The sequence below is a fragment of the Labeo rohita genome, chromosome 7 (genome assembly GCF_022985175.1).
Source record: "Labeo rohita strain BAU-BD-2019 chromosome 7, IGBB_LRoh.1.0, whole genome shotgun sequence".
Lineage (NCBI taxonomy): Eukaryota > Metazoa > Chordata > Actinopteri > Cypriniformes > Cyprinidae > Labeo > Labeo rohita.
This window is the reverse complement of record NC_066875.1, coordinates 44,685,030-44,705,992: the sequence shown is the minus strand read 5'-3', so window position 1 is coordinate 44,705,992 and position 20,963 is coordinate 44,685,030. Positions and strand designations below refer to the sequence as shown.

The following is a 20,963-nucleotide window of genomic DNA, read 5'->3' as shown; positions in this document are numbered from 1 at the left end:
AGACTGAATAATATTGTTCTTTAAATGCAAAATATATTTAAAGTGTACCTAAAGTACACTTGCAATAGTTCCACTTTACCACAATCAGATATACTTCAGTATATCTTTAGTTGGACTTCAGCACTACTTCCGCACAATTAAAGTGCATTAAATACAAAATTAGTTGTTCCAATTTAGCAGACTTTAAATATATGAGTTTAGTATACTAAAAGTACAATTGCAGGGTGTGTTTATTAAGTACATAATATGTAAATGTATTTGTAGTATACTTAGCATGAAATAAATGTATTTTAAATACATTTTAGTATATTTATTTTCCACTAGGTTACTAATACATAATTAAAGTCAAAAATTCTATCTGTTTAAGTTTTAGAAATGTTATGTGCTTTTGTCTTTTTTTATTTGCTTTTTGGTATTTAGGTTTTTTATTTATTAAATTTAATATATTGTTTTAAAGTAAATCCTGCACCAGTTTTTTACAACTTGGACAATAAAAACATTGAGACATTTTGTGCTTTTGTTGTTGTTGTTGTTGTATGCAAAAAAAAGTTGTTGTTATTATTATTATTATTATTATTATTGTTGATTATATATTAATCTGTTTTTAATTTGATTTTGGTGTTTAGTTTTTTATTTATTCAATTTAATTTATTTCTGATGTAATAATTGAATTACCTCAACTTGAATTTTTTTATTATGTCTACATTTTTTCATTTCTAATTTACAAGTTTTTTAAAAAGTTTTAATACTTGTAAAGCATTTATTAATATCAGTTCATATTAAGTGCAACTTTTACTAATATATAATTGAAATCCAAAGTTTTAACTGGTAATATTAATTAATGAACCTGAGCTAACATGAACTAATAATAAACAGTTGTACTTTTGTTAATTAATTAATAAATAATATAAGAAATGTATTGCTCATTATTAGTTTATATTAGTTAATGTATTAATTAATGTTAACTTATGAACCTCATTGTAAAGTGATACCGATATTAATAAATACTGTTACAAATCTATAGGTCATTGTTGTTAGTTAATGCATTAAGTAATGTTAACTAAAGGGACCTTATTGTAAAGTGTTACAGGTTTTTATTTATAGAAAGAAATTAATACTTATATTCAGCAATATAATTATTTAAAAGTGACAGTAAAGACGTGTGATGTTACAAAAGAATCTATTTCAAAATAATAATGTTCTATGGAACTTTATGTTCATCAAAGAATTTAGAAAAAAGTCACATTGTTTCGAAAATCACAATTTTCATAAATTCTAATAATATTTCACAATTTAACTGTTAAAAATACAAATGCTTAAATATAAGAATGCAAAAGTCTATATAATATAATATAATATAATATAATATAAAAGTAATTATAGAAATGCATTATTATGTAATTATATGCATGTTAAAATGTAGCACTCAGTATATATTGGATATATTTAGACCCCTGATCTAGACTATATTTTGACTACATTGTAGTGAGGACTATTGATATCATCTGTGTCATAATCAGGTCAATGTATTTTGCGTTTATCATTTCATCATGCTGTCTGCTCCCAGCTCTCCTCAGCCCATGATGAAATAACTGAATTTGTTTCTGCCCCGTCTAACTATAAGTCTATTAAAATGTATTAGATTGTCACAGAGATATGCTGATTTAATTTAGCCAGAGTGTTATTGAAGAAATAAAGCTTCCTTTGGGTCTGAAGTGTGTGAGCGTAACTATGGCGGCGGATACGCCGACATTATGACTCCAGCTCGTCTCACAGGAAGCAAAACGGCACATTATTCAAGAAACGTTTCCTCCTCTGGAAATCTAATTCAGTCAGTTTGCCGTGAACAGATTCAGAATCTTATATGTGTTTGTATGTTACATCGTTTGGTCAATTTGAATATGCTTTCATCAGTGCAATCACAGGTTTGTTGTTGTCTTATAATGTGGCCTATTTCAGTTGATGAGTCATTTGGGTGCAGCGTGAAAATGTCTGAATCTTTACGTACTGTACAGTATGTGTTTTGCTTGAAAACAACATAATTATAAACTCCTCGTGAGCAGAAATGTCAAGCGAAAGCCAAAGCACTTGCAGCACACAATGTAAAGTTGGCCAGGCTTATGAACCGTTATTGTTTCTGAACAGAAAAGAGAAAACGCCGGCTTTGCCCGGAGACAGCTCATTAAGGGACCAAGTTCACTGTCTGTAATACAAAGACTAGTGCCGGTTCAAAGACACAGACTCAGCCGGGCCTTCATCTCTATGCATAAAAATGCTTATTTATTTTTCTTCATTTAATTATTGTTTGGAAGTTGTTTAAAGTGTATAGATGGATTTTGCTGGTTTATTTATGTGCTGCTAGTATTTATATATATATCATTTTAAAACAATGTTATGATCAATTGTTGTGTTTTGTCAAATTACGACGGGGGAGTAAATCATAACACTCATTAATAGCTGGGTTTCTACAGTTAAAATGGACAGTCAGCTCAAATATACATATGCGATAGCCTGACCAGCTAAAAATTGCTGTCTTGATTTGAAACCTATTATTTAAACATGACAGTTTCAAAGTAGTATTGAGGAAGAAAGAAACTGTCTTGAAATATTGAGCTGTATTGTATTTTATTGGTAAAATGAGGTCTACGCAGGTTATGATGTGAGTTTTAAAGGGGTCCTTTTATGCTCTTTTACAAAGTCTTGATTTTGTTTTGGGGGTGTACTAGAACATGCTTTCATGCTTGGTGGTTCGAAAAATGCATTATTTTTAAAATAATTTACATTATTACAATACATTTCTTCCAGCCTGGCTCATATGGCTCGATTAGTTCCAGGTTTAATGTAAGCGCGCCTTCCAAAAAACGAAATGTGTTGTGATTGGTTAGCTGTCCCACTGCGTTGCTTGGCGAACAGCTTAGACGGTGTTTCAGTACTGCCATGCTTTTTGTCAAAGAAGCAAGTTCCGTGTACAACTGTTAGCGAAAGCTAAATTAAAGTGATTCTTACGTTTTAAATATGGATATTTTTCTTACAAAAATGCATCGATTCGCACAGGAGTCCTTTATTAACCCCCAGGAGCTGTGTGAGGCACTTTTTTATTATGGATGGATGCACATTATTAGACTTGTTTTGGACTGCTGAGGAGAAACACCTGTCTATGCCGTTCTAAAGCTTGGGAGTGCCAGGATAAATTTTAATATAACTCCAATTGCATTTGTCTGAAAGAGGGAAGTCATATACACCTAGGATGCATGGAGGGTGAGCAAATAATACGCTACCGTAGTGTAGGGTCCTATCATCAGCCTGCGAGATCGCCAATACATGATATTATCATGCTAATGTATTTAATTATTAACATACTTAGTTTCATTGCCCGAAACCAGCTCCAGCATAAGGCTAAAAGCAGCCTAACATTATCAAAGAACATCATCACTGATCAGCCTAGACTATTCTAGTGCAAGTTTATGCATTTTAAAAAACACTCACGTTATATGTGACGCTATCTACACTGTATGATGAATAAATGTCTTACCACACACTGCACACGTCTGCCGCGTTACGGCTACGACACGGCAACCGGAGTAGATCGCGGTTTCGGCATGTGTTTCGACCCCCTGTACTACACACGTCTGCGGCGCGTTACTGCTCTGAAGCGGCCACTCTAGTCAATGCTTGTGTTTATACCCGCCGCGCTGCGGCTCGTTGAAGCGGTTCTTCGCGCTGCATCGCTAAAGTTAGGCTAATCCCCCACCTCGTCCCTACCCTCCCTCCAACAATTCGAATTTCCGTGGGCAGGATTTAATTTAATGATGTTCTAATGGACCGTGTTGTGACATCATTGCATGCGAAAAAACAAACGTTGTAGTCCAAAGGAGCCGTTCGTTGTAGTTCTTGAAAAGGGATGTATTAAAAACGAAATATCTCCTTTTGCAGTGGACTTTGAGATTTGTAACTTTGTAGATTTTTTTATGCCCAAAGATACACACCACACACTGACTAAAGTTCAAAAAGTGAAAAAGCATAATAGCATCCCTTTAATCTATTGTGATCTCGTCATTGGTTCATTGCAGTGCTCATCATCCTGTGGGCGGGGCTTGCAGTCCAGAGTGGTCCAGTGCATGCACAAAGTGACCGGTCGCCATGGCAGCGACTGCCCAGTAGTCCTGAAGCCCACCGCATACAAACAGTGTCATCTTGGGACGTGTAATGTGAAAGTCAACGTGAACACCATCACCTCCCCTAGACTGGGTAAGACTTAACCAGCGTATAGACCTGTTGTCTGTACTTTTTATGATCTAATCAAATTCTGATGTCATGTCTTGTTCTTTATTGCATGTTCAATTTCAACCATAAGACACAATCTATTTCCATCTCAATTTTTTTAATGCATCACTGCAGTTTCATCATGTTACTGGGCATTGCTTGAATTAGATCATTATTTGGCTTCAGTGTTAACTACAAATAAAACTAAAACTATGAAAAAAATCATTACTTGAAAGAAAATACATATTTTTAAAATGTATATAATATATTTATTTAAATATATGTTAATGTATTTATATTTTTAATATTAAAAATAATATTTTATTTTCTTAATTTGTTAAGTTTAAGTTGAAATACTTAATTAAAATTAAATCCACTAAAAGTAATATAAAAAAACCTTAAAAACTAATAATAACTAAACTAATATTAAAAATAATATATTTTTTTATTTTGTTGAATTTAAGTTTAAATACTAAAATAACTAAAATTAAATCAATTAAAAGTAAAATATATTAAAAAAAACATACAAACTAACAAAAACACACAAGAAAATTTAAAACTTTAAAACTAAAACTTGCTCTAAAATTAAAATGACAACAGAAAGTATAAAAATAAAAATCCAATTCAAAATATTAACAGAAACTAATAGTATGTTAATGCTACTAAAATAACACTGATAGACTTTATTCATTAAAAGATAATTTCAATTTTTTCATCTTTTTTTTACTTTTTTCTTCAGTACAGCTTCATTACATAGATACAGAATACTGAAATTATGTCACAATATTTTCATACAATTTATATTGATTTAATTGAATTTCATACAATTTATATCTATATTGAAATTTTCAGTATAAATTTTGAAATTACATGTCTTAATTATAACTAATGAGGATATTTTACTTGTATAGTGTGAATGGCTGTGTTTCAAATAATAGTATGCTGCCTATTTAGGTATAATATGTGGTTCTGACGCAGACAGAATACCAAAAAATTCCTCATTTTATTTGAATTTAATTTAATCCTATCAATGTCAAGTATCCAAATCAGTTCATTTCTATTTCGGTTTGGATGGCATCTTAAACGAAGGCAGTAGGCTGTTAACTAGGTTACAAAAAAAAGAGAGCCTTTTTTGCTTTAAGCATTTGTACAGCATAAACATTATTTCATTACCAAGACATCTGTTAAAGTAAGCATCATCTGGAAAGCATCACAATCTTATTGTGTACAAATAATATGAAAATGATCTAAATAAGAGCAGATTCACATACACACTCAGTGATCATCTGCTGAATGTCTGGGGTTTACTTTGAAATGATTTTTGCTCAGAAACTGTTGAAAGTAGAAAGACTGAAATAATATTTTCTTGTAAAAAGTATTACTGAAATAGCATTTGTTATAGTGTAACAGCAACATTGAACATTGCTGGCGGTTGCAATAATGGTGTCTGGAGTGATGTATGCATGTTGTCAGGGACCGTGTCGTATAATTGAATCTATGAAATGCCGTGTCCTGTCCTTCTGTCATTCCTGGCAGCTGCATTGACGTACAAGTGCACAGGGGATCAGTGGGCGGTTTACTGCAGGGTGATCCGAGAGAAGAACCTGTGCCAGGACATGCGCTGGTACCAACGCTGCTGCCAGACCTGCAGAGACTTTTACACCAACAAAATGCCCCCTAAGAGTTAATGACCCTGGCGCTCCCACACATAGAGGTTTATTTTTGCCTTCTCCATTTGTACTGTCAAAAATAATGTTTTATATTCTTATTAAAAATGTTATTACGTGAAAAAAATGCAAAATGAAAGCAGTGGAACAGAAATTTCCAGCAGAACACACTCTATGCAAGTACGTAAACGTGACCGTTTTTTTTAAACTATGCATTAACTGCATCACCCCCCTGCACTGAGTATGTACTTGCAGTGTGTTAGCCAAGCGTTTGCGTACTTGCATTACGTTCGGTTCTTGTTTTCGGACTTGAAGGTTTCTTGTTTTGTCATGTTTTGCTGTAATCCACACTTTGGCCCTGGAAGTGATTCCTTCAGCATACTGACCTGCCTGTTGCACTGTGGGTAAAACTCATTTCACCAAAAATTGCTTTCTTGAGGCCACTGGTTGGCCAATAACCAATGGACTTTGTAACAACAGCTTATTGTTTTATTTTTTTCCACATCTGTATCAACAATATTTTGTCTTGTTTTTGATTTTATTTCTTATTTAGTATTATAATTACCTGTGTTGTTATATTGGCTCTGTAACCAAAACCTAGTGAGCTTTCCTGCTCCTTGAATCTCAGTTGATTTCAATAGTTAGAATTGGCAATAATGCATGCATGCAATAATAGCATAATTATAATAATCTATTTTTAGAAGAATGCATATTTGTAATAATAGATTAGGCAATGCATTATGGCATCCATGATTGTATAATACCTACCATAATGCATAACATAATTTAGCATAATCTATTATTGCATGCATGCAATAACAGCATAATCTATTTTTAGAATAATTCATGCATGCAATAATGGCATAATTTATTTTTGCATGCATGCAATAATAGCATAATCTATGTTTAGAATAATGAATGCATGCAATAATAGATTATGCAATGCATTATGGCATGCATGATTCTATACGACCTACCATAATGCATAATTAATTTATCATAATCTATTATTGCATGCATGCATGTGGCAATGGCATATTCTATTTTTGCATGCATCCAATAACAGCATAATCTATTTTTTAAGATAATGCATGCATGTAATTATATATTATACAATGCATTATGTAGTGCATGGTTGTATAAAAAAAACAGACAATGCATAACATAATCTAGCATAATCTATTTTTGCATGCATGCAATAATAGCATAATCTATTTTTAGAACAATGTATGCATGCAGTAATGCCATTATCTATTCTTGCTTGCATGCAATAATAGCATAATCTCTTTTTGCATGCAATAATAGATTATGCAATGCATTATGGCATGCATGATTGTGTAAGACCTGTCATAATGCATAACATAATCTAGCATAATCTGTTTTTGCATGCAAGCAATAATAGCATAATCTATTTTTACATTAATGCATGCACGCAACAATAGATTATGCAGTGCATTATGGTAGGTCTTATTCTCTGCATCTTCAGCAAAAGAAGTCATCTTAGAAGGCAGCATAATCATGCTACCTACCTTTTTGAACAGCTCTCACACTGAGAGCCTTAAAATACTGCCTACATAGGCAGCTCACTAGGTTTTGGAAAAGAGCTGAAGTAGCTTGTGTTATTTAATTCATCAAGAGCCATCGCGATGCAGCCAAGCTGATAATAAGTGACACATTTGAATAGTTCTCCTCTTTAAGGTTTATGTACTTTACATCAAACTGTGGCTAATTAGTGACTCTCTCAGAGAGGACACAGAATTTCACCTTTGTTTCTCACAGTGATCATATTTACCACGCTTTCTATGTGTTTTAGAAACTTGATGTGTTTCATATATTTTAGCATAGCAAAGTACATGATCTCCACTGCATTGTAAGAAGGTGAGTCTCCATTGGGCTGTGCTTCATTAGTTTACCCCAAAATGAAAATGTTGCCCTTATTTAGTCACCCTCATGTCATTCTGAACCACTATGCTGATCTTATGGTGCTTTTTGGTCTTTCTTGAAGCCTATATGCTTTTCACATTATATAAAAAATTGCATTAACATACTTCAAAGAATCTCTTTTCATATTCCTCAATATAAAGAAAGTAATACAGGTTTGGAAGGACATGAGGATAAATAAATGCTTTTTTTTTATTTTGGGGTGCGCTGTTCCTTTAAAGGCACAGGTCGTTTATGCGTCCAATGTCAGAATCATCTATTATAGTCTGATGGTGCTGCAGTGCCATATTTAATGCACTCAAAACACACTAAGAGCTACTTTAGTCTTTTTTGCTTGTATATCTGATTCATTTCTCATCAGTATGAGATAACAATGCCTTCCTTTAAAATCAAATTATTAATTGTAGTTCTTACTTTGTGCAATTTTATTTGACAGAATTTTAGAATAATAGCACAATCCATATCTCGTAATTAAGATCTAAATGCAATTGAAAGAGTTTACAAGGTACTTCGCAGTCATGATGTGTTGAGTAAATGTGAAATTTTAGGTTTGTACTTCATAAAACCCCCAAGGCCGAGGGTGACACTGCATATGTGTGCATGAGAGACTCTGTTTCAAAACCTATTCGCGAGCTACCTTTTAAGACAGCAACCTCACTAGTAACCAAATTGGCATGCACTTCAAAGGCAATTGAGGTAAGCGCAAATGCATAGCATACATATTGACCTTCACACACCGTTGATGCCTGTAAATGCTCACTAGGTTTTGGAACAGAGCGTATATGTGTGTGTTCGAGACCTTGGCTCCCAATGCACAAGGTCACAACAGGTGCTAGACAAATTTCACTACTGTGAAATTCAGCAGTTTCTCCACGTTTTGTTCTTGTACTTTTGTATGTATTTAAATGAAACGTTTTTTTTTTCTAAATGTTTGTTAGGATTATTTAATACATAATGTATCTACCTGCTTCTGTAAGAACTATTTGGTGCATCAGCTTCATGTTCCAGGTATGGTGAATATTACATCTGTATTCCAGTACTGTATGTCAGTAGTTGCACACGTGATCGGTACTTAAACTGCCACTTCTTCTGATGGTGCTAATTTGAACATTTCAGACTGTTCATACAAAAAAATGTAATAATAATAAATTTATATCCTGTATTATGATGACTTTGTGTGTGTGCATCTATGTTTAATGATCGTTTATGCTTGAATGTGAATGGAAAAACTACTTTGGAAACCAAAATGTCTTTTTTATGTTTTATGATGCTGTAGATAACAATATGAGTCTCCTACAAGCTTGGTTTTCCTCAAAGTTCTCAGCATCACGATCACGTCACAACCTTGTGATGTTCTCTGTCTCGTTCTTTAACGGTTCTTTGCATTTTGCTGATTCTGTATGTCGGCTGTATCATCGTGAATATATTACGTTCAGAGAATCCGTGAGCGTATGCATGACGGACGGCCGCGCAGCCTTCTGTTCTCACCCGTAAATCTGCCACTGTCAGTGTAATGGCACTAGTGAGGCTGTGAAGGACGTGAGGAGAAGGTCAGGCCACGTTCAAGTGCTCATCTGTAATCCTCTGTATGCTGGAGCTGGTTTGTGTTACGGCAATTCTTTTGATAGTCACACTATTATGAAATATGTCACATTATAAAAGTTGCAGTTTAGCTGCAAAACGTGTTAACTAGCACGTTATTAGGAAAGGTGATTGCAGAGATTCATAAAAAAACCCTTATACTCACTTCTGCTGTAGGTTTAGCTGGATCACAAATGATTTGCGCGAACATAGACACATTCCCTTCACAAACAAATGTAATCCACTGCATCTTCAGTGGCTCAGATGTCGGGAGTAAATGACAGCTAAAGTACTATGTTCATTATTACATCCAGCGACACAACACCTCAATTGCTCAATCGGAGATATTCTTGTCTAACTTACATCCCTGCTCTGGCATCCAAACAATGGAGGTCAGACTCTTACAACTGATTTAGGCGGGTCTGAGGTAAGACACTCATGTCAGTCAACTATCGTGGGAGCGAGAATATTATTTTTACAGATTAATTAAAAACCACTGCATGGATTTTTATCATTAAAGGGTAGATGTGTGCATACACTGCCAACACACATTAATGTTCAAACAACATGTAAAAGTGAACTTTGCATCCAATGACCCCTGTTACAATACTACAATATCATGCTACTTGAACTACCAAAACTCGATAACCACTGTAATTAAGGTGGTACAGTAGAAACCACATGATGATTCACAGTTCATAATATGTGGCTGTCCATAAAACATATTTTATATATTTAATATTTGGTGCACATCATACAGATAAACACAAAACACCTTCAGGGTTTCACGAGTGACACTAAAACAAAAAAAACATGAAATGTAACACAGAACTCCTTAATGTACATTATTATCACAATTCAGAAAAAAAAAAAAAATATATATATATAAAATATAAACAAAATAATGTGATAGGAATGTCCCTTTTCTTTTTTTAAATAATATGGTCGTTTATAGTTTTTACTTGCAGAAACTGATGAAAAAACAAAACCATCTATTTTTTATTTTGCCAGTTTGTTACATCACTTACTATCCAATTGATCCTCTGCAATTGGTGCCGTCAGAGTTCAAACAGTTGATAAAAACTAGGGCTACCCTCAATTAAAGATTTTTCTAGTAGTCGTTTATTTTAGCCACTAGTCAGTTATTAGTTGCACGTTTATTAATTAAACATATAAATCATAGTAATGAGAACTGCCTACATAGCTGAATAAGCGCTCAAGCGCACGCAGAAAAAGCTTGTCACAGTGCACCGGCAGATACAATAATAAAGAGTGTGTCAGAAAACCAGCAAGGAGACTGCATTAACGTTTAAATATTTAATTGATGAACTAGTGCTTTCTTTGTTCTCTGCAGTAGTGATGAGCCTGTATGCATGTTTCATACGGATTACATAATCTGAGAATTTTTGTTTTCTGTTTGAACTGGTTCATTTAAAAGTAGACATTTCACTCTCTATAGATATATTTTTCATATCTGTAAGCAAAGTGACGCACTCAAGTGGACAGAGACCGAGACAGCAGAAAGTGCATCCTGTTTGCTTTAATCATTTTACAAAAGCGCAACGTTTCGTTGTTATTCTGAGTGCACACAAATGTAGAGCCTTTACAGATTCGAAAGATGTATTACTTCTATCTGTATGACCAACAATGTTTTAAAAGCAAGCGACTGCAGCGGCGGCTCCATCTGTCATGCAGTACGCACGCTACTATTCAGCTTCCACACTCCACACAGACACTTGAATAACGCATATTTTTCTAGGTTATCATTAGATTGAGCTACCATACAAAGTTGCTACTACATACATCTTTCAGATGAAAAGCCATGTTTGAAATCGATGAATGATAGGTGAGCATTTGGATGTCCTGCCCAATGTACTATATTACCACACTGACCAACTGTTAACAATCTGTGCGTCAAGGACTGCGTGACTTTGCCACTTCCTGTGGATTTTTTTTTCTGCAACTAATAAAATTTTGGTCAACCAAGCCTCTTCTCATGAACTAACAGTTAGTCAACAATAAGGGGGCAGGCCTAATAAAAAAAACATCACAATAATCCACAAGCAATCCGCACCAATCTAGCCCATCAATTAATGCCTTATGAAGTGAAAAGCTCCTTGTTTGTAAGAAACAAATCCATTATTAAACCGTTTTAACTTTACACTGTAATTTTTGACCAAAATACAAGTCCATAATCCACAATAATGCATCCCTCTGTTAAAAAATAGTCATCTGGTCAATCGGGAGAAAAATATGCACAGATCAAGCCCCGTTACATGCAAAAACTGGCCAAAACAGCTCTATACAAATATGTGTGTGGATTGTGATGTGAGAGACAACAGGGGATGGACTTTTTCAATGGAGGAAGTTTGAAGTTAGAAACAACTTAGTGATGAATTTGTTTCTTGCAAACAAGCTTTTTACTTAACTTCGTTACGGCACACAGACTTCCATCAGCACTAAAAGGCTGCAAATTAAGAAAATTATTTAAATGCAAAGACAAAATCCAAATTTGCAATCAACCATCAGAGAATTAGAGCAAATCAGATAGTGTGATTTCGACCAATCACATGACACACCAAAAAGAGAGGCCATCAAACAAACCAATAATAACCGTTTAACCTCCAAGTAAAACATAATATTCAAATGTGTAACAAATAATCAGATAAAAATTCCTTTATATTCATTCACAACTTCATTTTTTTATTTCTCCACTTCACAAGTGCTTTTTGTTTTGTTTTCTTCTCCATGCAACTTGAAGTTGCACTACAAAAGATCCATAAATTTGACAGTATTTTACAGTAAAATATAATGCAATGTTAAACCAAACTTTACTTACCGTTTACTGATTAACAGGTTTTACTGTAGTATTTTTAGTCTTTCTGCCCTAGTGAAAAATAAATATACTAAAATGTATATAAAAACATTTCATGCTACAAATACATTTACATATTATGTGCTTAATAAAACTGCAATTGTACTTTAGTATGCTAAAGTGGTATATTTAAAGTCTGCTAAATTGAAACAACTAATTTTACATTTAATGCACTTTAATTATGTGGAAGTAGTGCTGAAGTCCAACTAAAGATATACTGAAGTATATTTGATTGCGCCAAAGTGGAACTATTGCAAGTATACTTTAGGTACACTTGAAATATTTTGCATTTAAAGACCAATGTTATTTAAAGATCATAAAATCCTCATCAATAGTGACATTAAAACATATTTTAGGCTTAATATTGTGTTGAAATGTGTTTTGTGTACCAGTAGTACTCCAAATAAAGTTTAATTACAATTTTTATATCAGTAAGTTTTGGGGCGATATGTCAGTAATTACGTTAATAGACTTAAACTATACTTGGTATAAAATAAATGCATTTTAAATCCTTTTTTTTTTTTTTTTTTTTTTTGCTGTTTAAGAAAGACATAACTAACAAAAAAAAAGGAAAAAGAAAAGAAAAAAAGAAAGAAAAGTAAAGGCAGCACCATCTCTGGAAAAGATCAATAGCTTGTCAAAAAATCTTGAAATCTCAGATCACATCCTCAAATTCAGGTATAAGCCTTGTTCTCTTTCAGCCAGGAAAATGTTGATACCATCACTGCAGCCAGCAAACCTCTCCAGAATCTGTGGCGTCTGTCGGTGCGTGAGAGCAGATCGTTTGAAGGTTTTCAGCACGTAGTCATGAGCTTATGAAGATCTCAGTCTGACATTTCAGCAGACTTTTTCTTCTCAGTAGTGTCATGAGTAATTTTTTCCTCAATTAACAGCTCCTCTGTTTGCAGATCTACACAAATCTGCCCATCGCTCCTTAGACCACTCAAACTCTTCGGATGAGTGATGTGGATGCTCTGGAGAGGGTGGAGTGCAGCATCTCCATCATCTTTGCTTTGTTTTGGTTTCATTTCAGCCGCAGATGTTCAGTGGAAATCTCCAATGGAGACGCCACTTATTACAGAAGACGCTGTGTTCTTTTAAATTACTTTTCTGTCATAATTCTGGCTAGAGGTTTGACGTGGATACAGTAATTCAGATTTATTGAATTATTGTGCTATTGTACTTCCATGTCAGCCATAAGCGGCCTGAGCTCCATGTGCTGCTCATCAGCGGATCAGCGGAGATAGACGCTGCTAGAACATCTCTAAAGTGTGCTCTCAATGTGTTCTTCTGGTTCACTACATCTATACCTTCAGATCAAACACCAAATAAAGGGGATTGACACATCAACCACACTAACATTGACAGGAAATCCGCATGAGCTGCTCAAAAATCCTAATGAAATTACACAAGCCAGTAAGCACTCTGTCCCTGTCATATTCTCAGCAGGACATTCACAGGCTCAATTATGCTCTCGTCCTCGATTAAAAACAGCATGGAAGGGGTTTGTCACGACCCGGCTGGTCGCCTTTGTTCCTGTGTTAATCTCCTCCTGTTTCTAGACCTCCCATCGAGTCCAGCAGAAATCAGTCACGACGCTGACGTCACTGCACATCTTGCTGGCTTTTGTCTGTTTCAGACTGATGTTGTGATGGATAATACACATTGTGAGATGAAAAGATGCGCCTCGCTATTCAATTGTGATGTTTTCTTCTCAAAAACTTGACGTTTAATGGAGTCACTGTCATGTTTTGGTGAATCATCTAAAACTGTTTTTCACAGCTTTTTTATGTACAGTACTGTTCAAAAGTTTGGGGTCAGTACGATTTTTATAAGGAATTAGGCATAGAACCGCTTGCCGGAAAGTTATGAAATTTGTCAAACTGATAGAGGACAGTTTCAACATTAACCACTGCAAGTTTGGAGTCTCTAACACAAACTCTGTAGCGCCACCACTTGTCCAAATTTTCACTCATGTTTATGCTAATAACTTTTGAACCATAAGGTCTAGAAGGATTTTTTTTCTCTGAATCTTTGGATCATACCGAGTCGAATGGACACCAAAATTTTAAAAAAGTTTTTTCGCTATTTTTAATAGTTTGTCTGATTTTTACCAAAATTGGCTCAGATCATCTTCAGACCATGCTGGCAAAAAGTTAAGGAATTTAAGTTGATTAGTCAAATTGTTCTCGAGTAACGCGTGAATGAATTTGGCAAAGAGCATGCAAAAATGGATGTGGGGCTATATGTCCGTAACGGTTTTGTGTATTGAGACCAAACTTCGTGTGTGTTATAATAACCATGACCTGAGGCTACCTGCACAGTTTCGGACGCAGCGCCACATAGTGGTCAGAAGATATTTTTCCGCTTATAACTTCTGAATGGTTTGACCAAAAATCACAAAACTGGTCTATTTAGATTCGGTGCAGCATGCTGAGTCAAACCACACCCCATACCATTTTCCCATATCAGCCATTTTGGTGCTTCGGCCATTCTTAATTTTGTCGTAAAATGCTATTAACACATTTTATAAACGCATTTACGAAACTTGGTGTGTGTCTTTGGCACCATTCCCTGATGGTACTGAAAAAGTTGTCAAACGTTATAATGAAATTTACAAAAATACTAACAACTTTTGAGTATATTGGCCTATTGTAATAAAAATGGTGTTGATAGATACCTTGGATCATGCAGAGAACATCAATACCAGTTATGCCAAAATTGGCTGAACTTCACCATTTTGTTAATGTCGAAAATTTAGGTTTTGGACTCCTCCTAGACCGTTGGTCCAATTTTCACCAAATTTGACTCGGATCATCTTCAGACCATGATAGAAAAAAGTGACAGATTTCAAGTTGATATATGAAACGGTTATCGTTTAACACATCAACAAATTTGCTGGAATGATGGCAAACTGTGTCTAAAGCTGTATCTCTGCAAAGCTTTGACATATTGACACCAAACTTCTGTGCCATTGTCACTTTACACAGCAAACACCACCCCAGTTTGGGAACAGCGCCACCTATTGGTCAAAAGTAAGAGATCGTTCATTAACTTTTAATAATGAAATTTCCAAAAATGCTAATAACTTTTTATTGCATTAGCCTATTGTATTTAGTCTCAAAATATTCAAAATATATATCTGTAGTGCTTAACCCCCTTAATTGCTGCTTGCAGCTTTGTTTTAAATTATTATTTTTTTAATTAATAGTTTTAAGTTTTCTTAAACGGCAAATCAGCATATTAAAATGATTTCTGAAGGATCATATGACTGAAGACTGGAGTAATGATGCTGAAAATTCAGGTTTAATCACAGGAATAATTTATATTTTAAAATATTTTCAAATAAAAAAAACGGTTATTTGAAATTGTAATAATATTTCACAATTTTACAGTTTTACTGTATTTTTTTATCAAATAAATGCAGCCTAATGTTCTCATTTTCAGGTGAACTGACCCTTTAAGGATGGTCGATCACAGAGACACAATGTAAACTTATTTGATTTTTTAGCATTATTGCAACCTTTTTCTTAATTAACATGATTTTCTTGTTATTTTCTAGTTTCTTTTCTATTTTCTCTTCATTCTGATACACGTGGGGAGGATTACGAGCAATTGACACCTGCAAGGGATTGTGGGAGCTGCCCTCCAGCACGGCAGAGATCAATGCGGTGATCTGTAGGACTGCAGTCAGTGTGATTTTCTCCCTCTGGATTCCTTCGGTTCTCTCAGTCCTCACGCAGCCAGAATATCTAAGCAGCGCGCCGCACGGCTCTGAATGAAGATCGCTCTGATAATGCCCTTCACACAGAGGTGATGTGACATTTACTCCACATTGGATGACCCTGAAGAAGATGCCCGGATTGTCCTCAATGCTCAGATGAGGGAAGTGATGGATGTGCTGTAGGTAATGGTGTCATATTGTCAGATATAGGAGAAATAAATGGGATGTTCCTTTTTTGTAGCAGGATCTATTGATATACTCAAAAATACAAGCAGAGGGCCTTACATATGAGGAGAACAAGTGGAATTTAAAGGGATAGTTCACCCAAAAATGAAAATTCTCGCATTAATTACCCTCATGTCGTTTTGAATCCATAAGACCTTCATTCATCTTCGGAACACAAATTAAGATATTTTTGGTGAAATCTGAGAACTGTTCATGATCCTCTTCACGTCTATCAGAATGAACAGAAATAGTAATGAAAATAAGAAAATAACAAGAAAATTGTGTTAATTAAATAAGGTGCAATAATGATAAACATTCAAATTAGAATCGCTCATCCTTAAAGGGACATTCCACAGTCATACAGCAAGTTTTTTGTTGTTTTTTTGTTTCTGAACATTAGGCTGCATTTATTTCATTTTTGAGTGAAATATCCCTTTAATTAATAATGCAACAAATTGCACTGACAGATTTAATTTGGTAAAGAAAATATATTGGTATAAATATTTTTTTGGCAACAATTATGTACAGTATATTTTTCTTTAAAAGTTTTTTTTTTTTTTTGAAAGAAATTAGTACTTTTTTTCAGGAAGGACACATCAAATTGATCAAAAGTGACAGTAACGGTAATTACAGTATATTTCTATTTCTATTTCAAATCAACACTGTTTTTTTTTTTTTACCTACTGTTCATCAAAGAATCCTGAAAATAATGTATCATGGTTTCCATAAAAATATTGAGCAGCGTAATATTGAACTTTTCTCAACATAATAAAAAATATATATAATAATAAAAATGTTTGCTAAAAAGTAATTATGCTGAAAATTAAGCTTTGATCACAGGGATAAATTACATTTTACAATGTATTCAAACAGAAAGCAGTTGAAATTGTAATAATATTTCACAATATTAATGTTTTTACTGTATTTTTGATCAAATAAATGCAGCCTTGGTGAGCAGAAGAGACTTCAACTTAATTTAAAAACTAACAGTTAAAAGTTATTTCAGGCTATATAACAAATAAAACACAGAAACCTATTCTCACATGTGATATTTATACATAATACGCAAAATAATGTTTATAATACGTTGCTTTAACATGGATCAGACTATTTGGGGAAGGTTTTTTCAGTCAAAAACTTTATTTTCTTTTTTATTTTTAAGAATTTTACACTGTAGGTCCTTTATCTGAGTTCTTGCGATTATCAAAAGCAGCTTGTTAATTATCATCAAAAATGTTCTTTGGAATCTCGAAAATGAATCTCTGTTGATGGTTTGACATTGGTGGTTACTGTGGTGTTTCAAATCTTGACCTCTCCCATAATGTACTGTAAGACCGGTTCACAATAACCGTTCTTCACAACTCTAGAGAATTTTGAAGATGCATTTCCAGGTATTTTGCTTCAGTGAGTTCCAGAAGAGCTTGTTTATTGCCGTTTTATGGCGCAGTTAGGTTGAACTTCCCATCACAAGTTCTTCACGAACTTCAGCTGAAACTTTTGAGTGATAAATGGCTAACATAACTGACTTAATGTCGCATTCACATTCAGTTTTATCTCCGTTTGTCCTCTAGGGAGTTTGTCGCAGACGGTGTGACCTTTTGGAGGAGACTTTACTATAACTGCATCGACCCAAGCCTTTGTGCTCATTCAGTCCGGGCCACTGGACATACATGAGTGATCCATTACAACACACAGCCAAGACTGACAAGGAACCGTCCTTTATATTAGAGACTCATTTAGTAAGAATGAAATGCACACACTCATAGTACTTTTCATTTGGCTCCTAATATTCAAAAAACAATTTTAAGTTCCAATTGATTTCATTCTGCTTTCTAAAGACTGCTCAGAAATCACGAGAATTATCAGTAATGTTCTGAAATATTTTTACAGTTTAAAATAACTACTTTCTATCTGAATGTGTGTTAAAATGTAATTTATTCCTGTGGTACAAAGCTGAATTTTCAGCATCTTTACTCCAGTCATTGTTGTCACATGATCCTTCAGAAATCATTCTGATATGCTGATTTGCAGGTCAATAAACATTTCTTATTACTAGCAATGTTCAAAACATTTGTGCTGCTTCATATTTTTGTTGAAACCATGCATGATACCTTTTTTTCTGGATTCTTCAATGAATAGAAAGTTCTTTCTTTTTTTTAACATTATTAATATATTTACTGTCATTTTTTGGCCAATGTAATGCTTCCTTGCTGAATAAAAGTATTTATTAAAAAAAAAAAAAAAAAAAAAAAAAAAAAAAATCTTACCAACTCAAATTCACAGTCTAAATTAGTCCCTACACTGTAAAAAACAATTTGTTGAGTCAACTTAAAATAATTTGTTACCTGGCTGCCTTTAAAATTTTAAGTTCAGTCAACTCAAAAAAGTTTAGTCAACTTGAAATGTTAAGTTATACAGTATTAAGTGACAACTTATCTATTTGAGTTGATTCAACTTAAAATTTTAAGGCAACTGGGTAACAAGCCCAGCTTTTAAGTTTAACAACCCAAATTTTTTGTTTAGTCAACTCAAATATCTAAGTTGTGACTTAGTACAACTTAACATTTCAAGTTGACTAAACTTATTTGAGTTGATTAAACTTAAAATGTTAAGGCAGCAGCGTAACAAATTATTTTAAGTCAACAAATTGTGTTTTTTGTTTGTTTGTTTTTAAAATGTATGCATTAAAATATGAAGCTGCCTTAATATTTTCTCTCGAAGGGATTATCATATTCGGGTTTCTGTGGGAGGAAGATGCACAGATGATCTAAAATGTGCTTGTAATTAACTGAATCAAGCTACAGAACTGGTGATTTATGTTCACAAAATCTATAAAGCTTAAAAACTGTTGTAATGTTTCATAATTCCCCATTAAAGTAGACAGTAAGTATACTTGAACAGAAATAATTGCCTAAAGGTGAGACCATAATGGCCGCTGGCTTGCTTTCAAAAGACTTAAAACTGGACAGTCCTCTCCAGTGTCTCACATGAACCTTGTGCTCAGTTTTTTACTGCCTTACAGCCTGAATGATTCCTGTCTGCCAGCTGCTCTTCATGGTGCTTATTCTCAAAGCATAGATGCATTTAGCTGGATTGCCGCCAGTCCACTTTAATTTCCAATGAGCGGCTGATAAATACTCAGGGACTGTTGCTATGGTAAAGCGAGTGAAATACGCTGCTGTATTAAGTGCTGATGTGATGCTCTGATGATAGATGGCCTCTGCCGGCTCATGATGTGAACCTTTCCTGTGCTGTTCTCCTGCAATAATAACATCTCTCCAGAGAGAGAGAGTTTTGTTTTGCTTTCAGCTCTGAAGAGATGCGCCACATTGCACAATAATACACGTTAATAACCATGGAACAGAACAATGTAAGGTCACGAATGCAAACAGTGATCCGCAATAACGCTTAATGACAAATTACAGCAATTCTGTGGTTCTCTTTTGGTTTTTGTTTGGTTTTGCTTACAAACAGTGATTATGTGATTGTTAAGTCACAAACAACAAAATAGAAACCAGAAATCACTTATTTACAATATCAGTATTTCAACTTGTGACAGTATGAAACTGTACTGATTGTAAATACCCTACACTGCCATTCAGATATTTTTGAATAGTAAGATTTTTAATGTTATTTCTGCTCACCAAGCCTGCATTTTGATCCGAAGTACAGCAAAATCTGAAATATTTTTACTATTTAAAATAATTGTTTTCTATTTGAATATATTTTAAAATGTAATTTATTCCTGTGATTTCAAAGCTGAATTTTTAGCATCATTACTCCAGTCACATGATCCTTTAGAAATCATTTTGATATTCTGATTTGCTGTTCAGCAAACAATTATTATTATTATTATTATGTTGAAAACAGTAGATTTTTTTCAGGTTTCTGTGATGAATAGAAAGTTCAGAAGAACAGCTTTTATCTAAAATTGAAATCTTTTGTGATATTAAAGATGTCTTTATCATATTTGACCATTTTAAAACATCCTTGCCAAATAAAAGTATTAATTTCTATAATTGTTTTATCAAAAAAAATAAAATAAAATAAATAAATAAAATATATACTGACTCCAAGCGTTTAAATAGTATGGTGTATAAAGTTACAAAAGCTTTTTATTTCAGTTAAGTGCTGATCTTTTGGTCTTTCATCAAATAATCCTGAAAAAATGTACTCAACTTTTTAAATATTGTTAATAATAATAATAATAATAATAATACATTTTTCTTGAACAGCAAATCAGCATATTAGAATGATTTCTGAAGGATCATGTGACACTGAAGACTGGAGTAATGATGCTGAAAATTTAGCTTTGATCACAGCAATAAATTACGTTTTAAAATATATTCAAATAGAAAGCAGATGATATCGATGTTGTTGATGCTGGTTCTCTGTTGGTTTTTGTTTGGTTTTGCTTACAAACAGCGGTTATGTGATTGTTAAGTCACTTTGTTTTTGTTTATAACAAATTAGAAACCAGAAATCACTTATTTACAATATTAATATTTCGATTGACTTGTTCAGTTAGACAGTATGAAACTGTCTGGATGTGAAATCATTGTAAATAAATCAGATTGTAAATAGCCTACACTACCAGTCAGACGTTATTGTACAGTAAGATTTTTAATGGTTTTTAAATAAATTTCTTCTGCTCACCAAGCCTGCATTTTTTTGTCCAAAGTACAGC

General features: G+C 33.7%; 1 protein-coding gene across 2 annotated transcripts in view; it reads left to right on the top strand.

Annotated features, from left to right (window-relative positions):
* adamts17 (ADAM metallopeptidase with thrombospondin type 1 motif, 17) overlaps positions 1–9,039 on the top strand; it is a 148,892-nt gene extending 139,853 nt beyond the window's left edge. For both annotated transcript variants that reach the window (XM_051114413.1, XM_051114412.1), the window contains 2 exons: positions 4,071–4,248; positions 5,800–9,039. In XM_051114413.1, the coding sequence (XP_050970370.1) occupies positions 4,071–4,248; positions 5,800–5,951 (330 nt within the window). In that variant the 3' untranslated portion in view covers positions 5,952–9,039. The remainder of the gene's footprint in view (positions 1–4,070; positions 4,249–5,799) is intronic.
* The last annotated feature ends 11,924 nt before the right edge of the window (positions 9,040–20,963 follow it).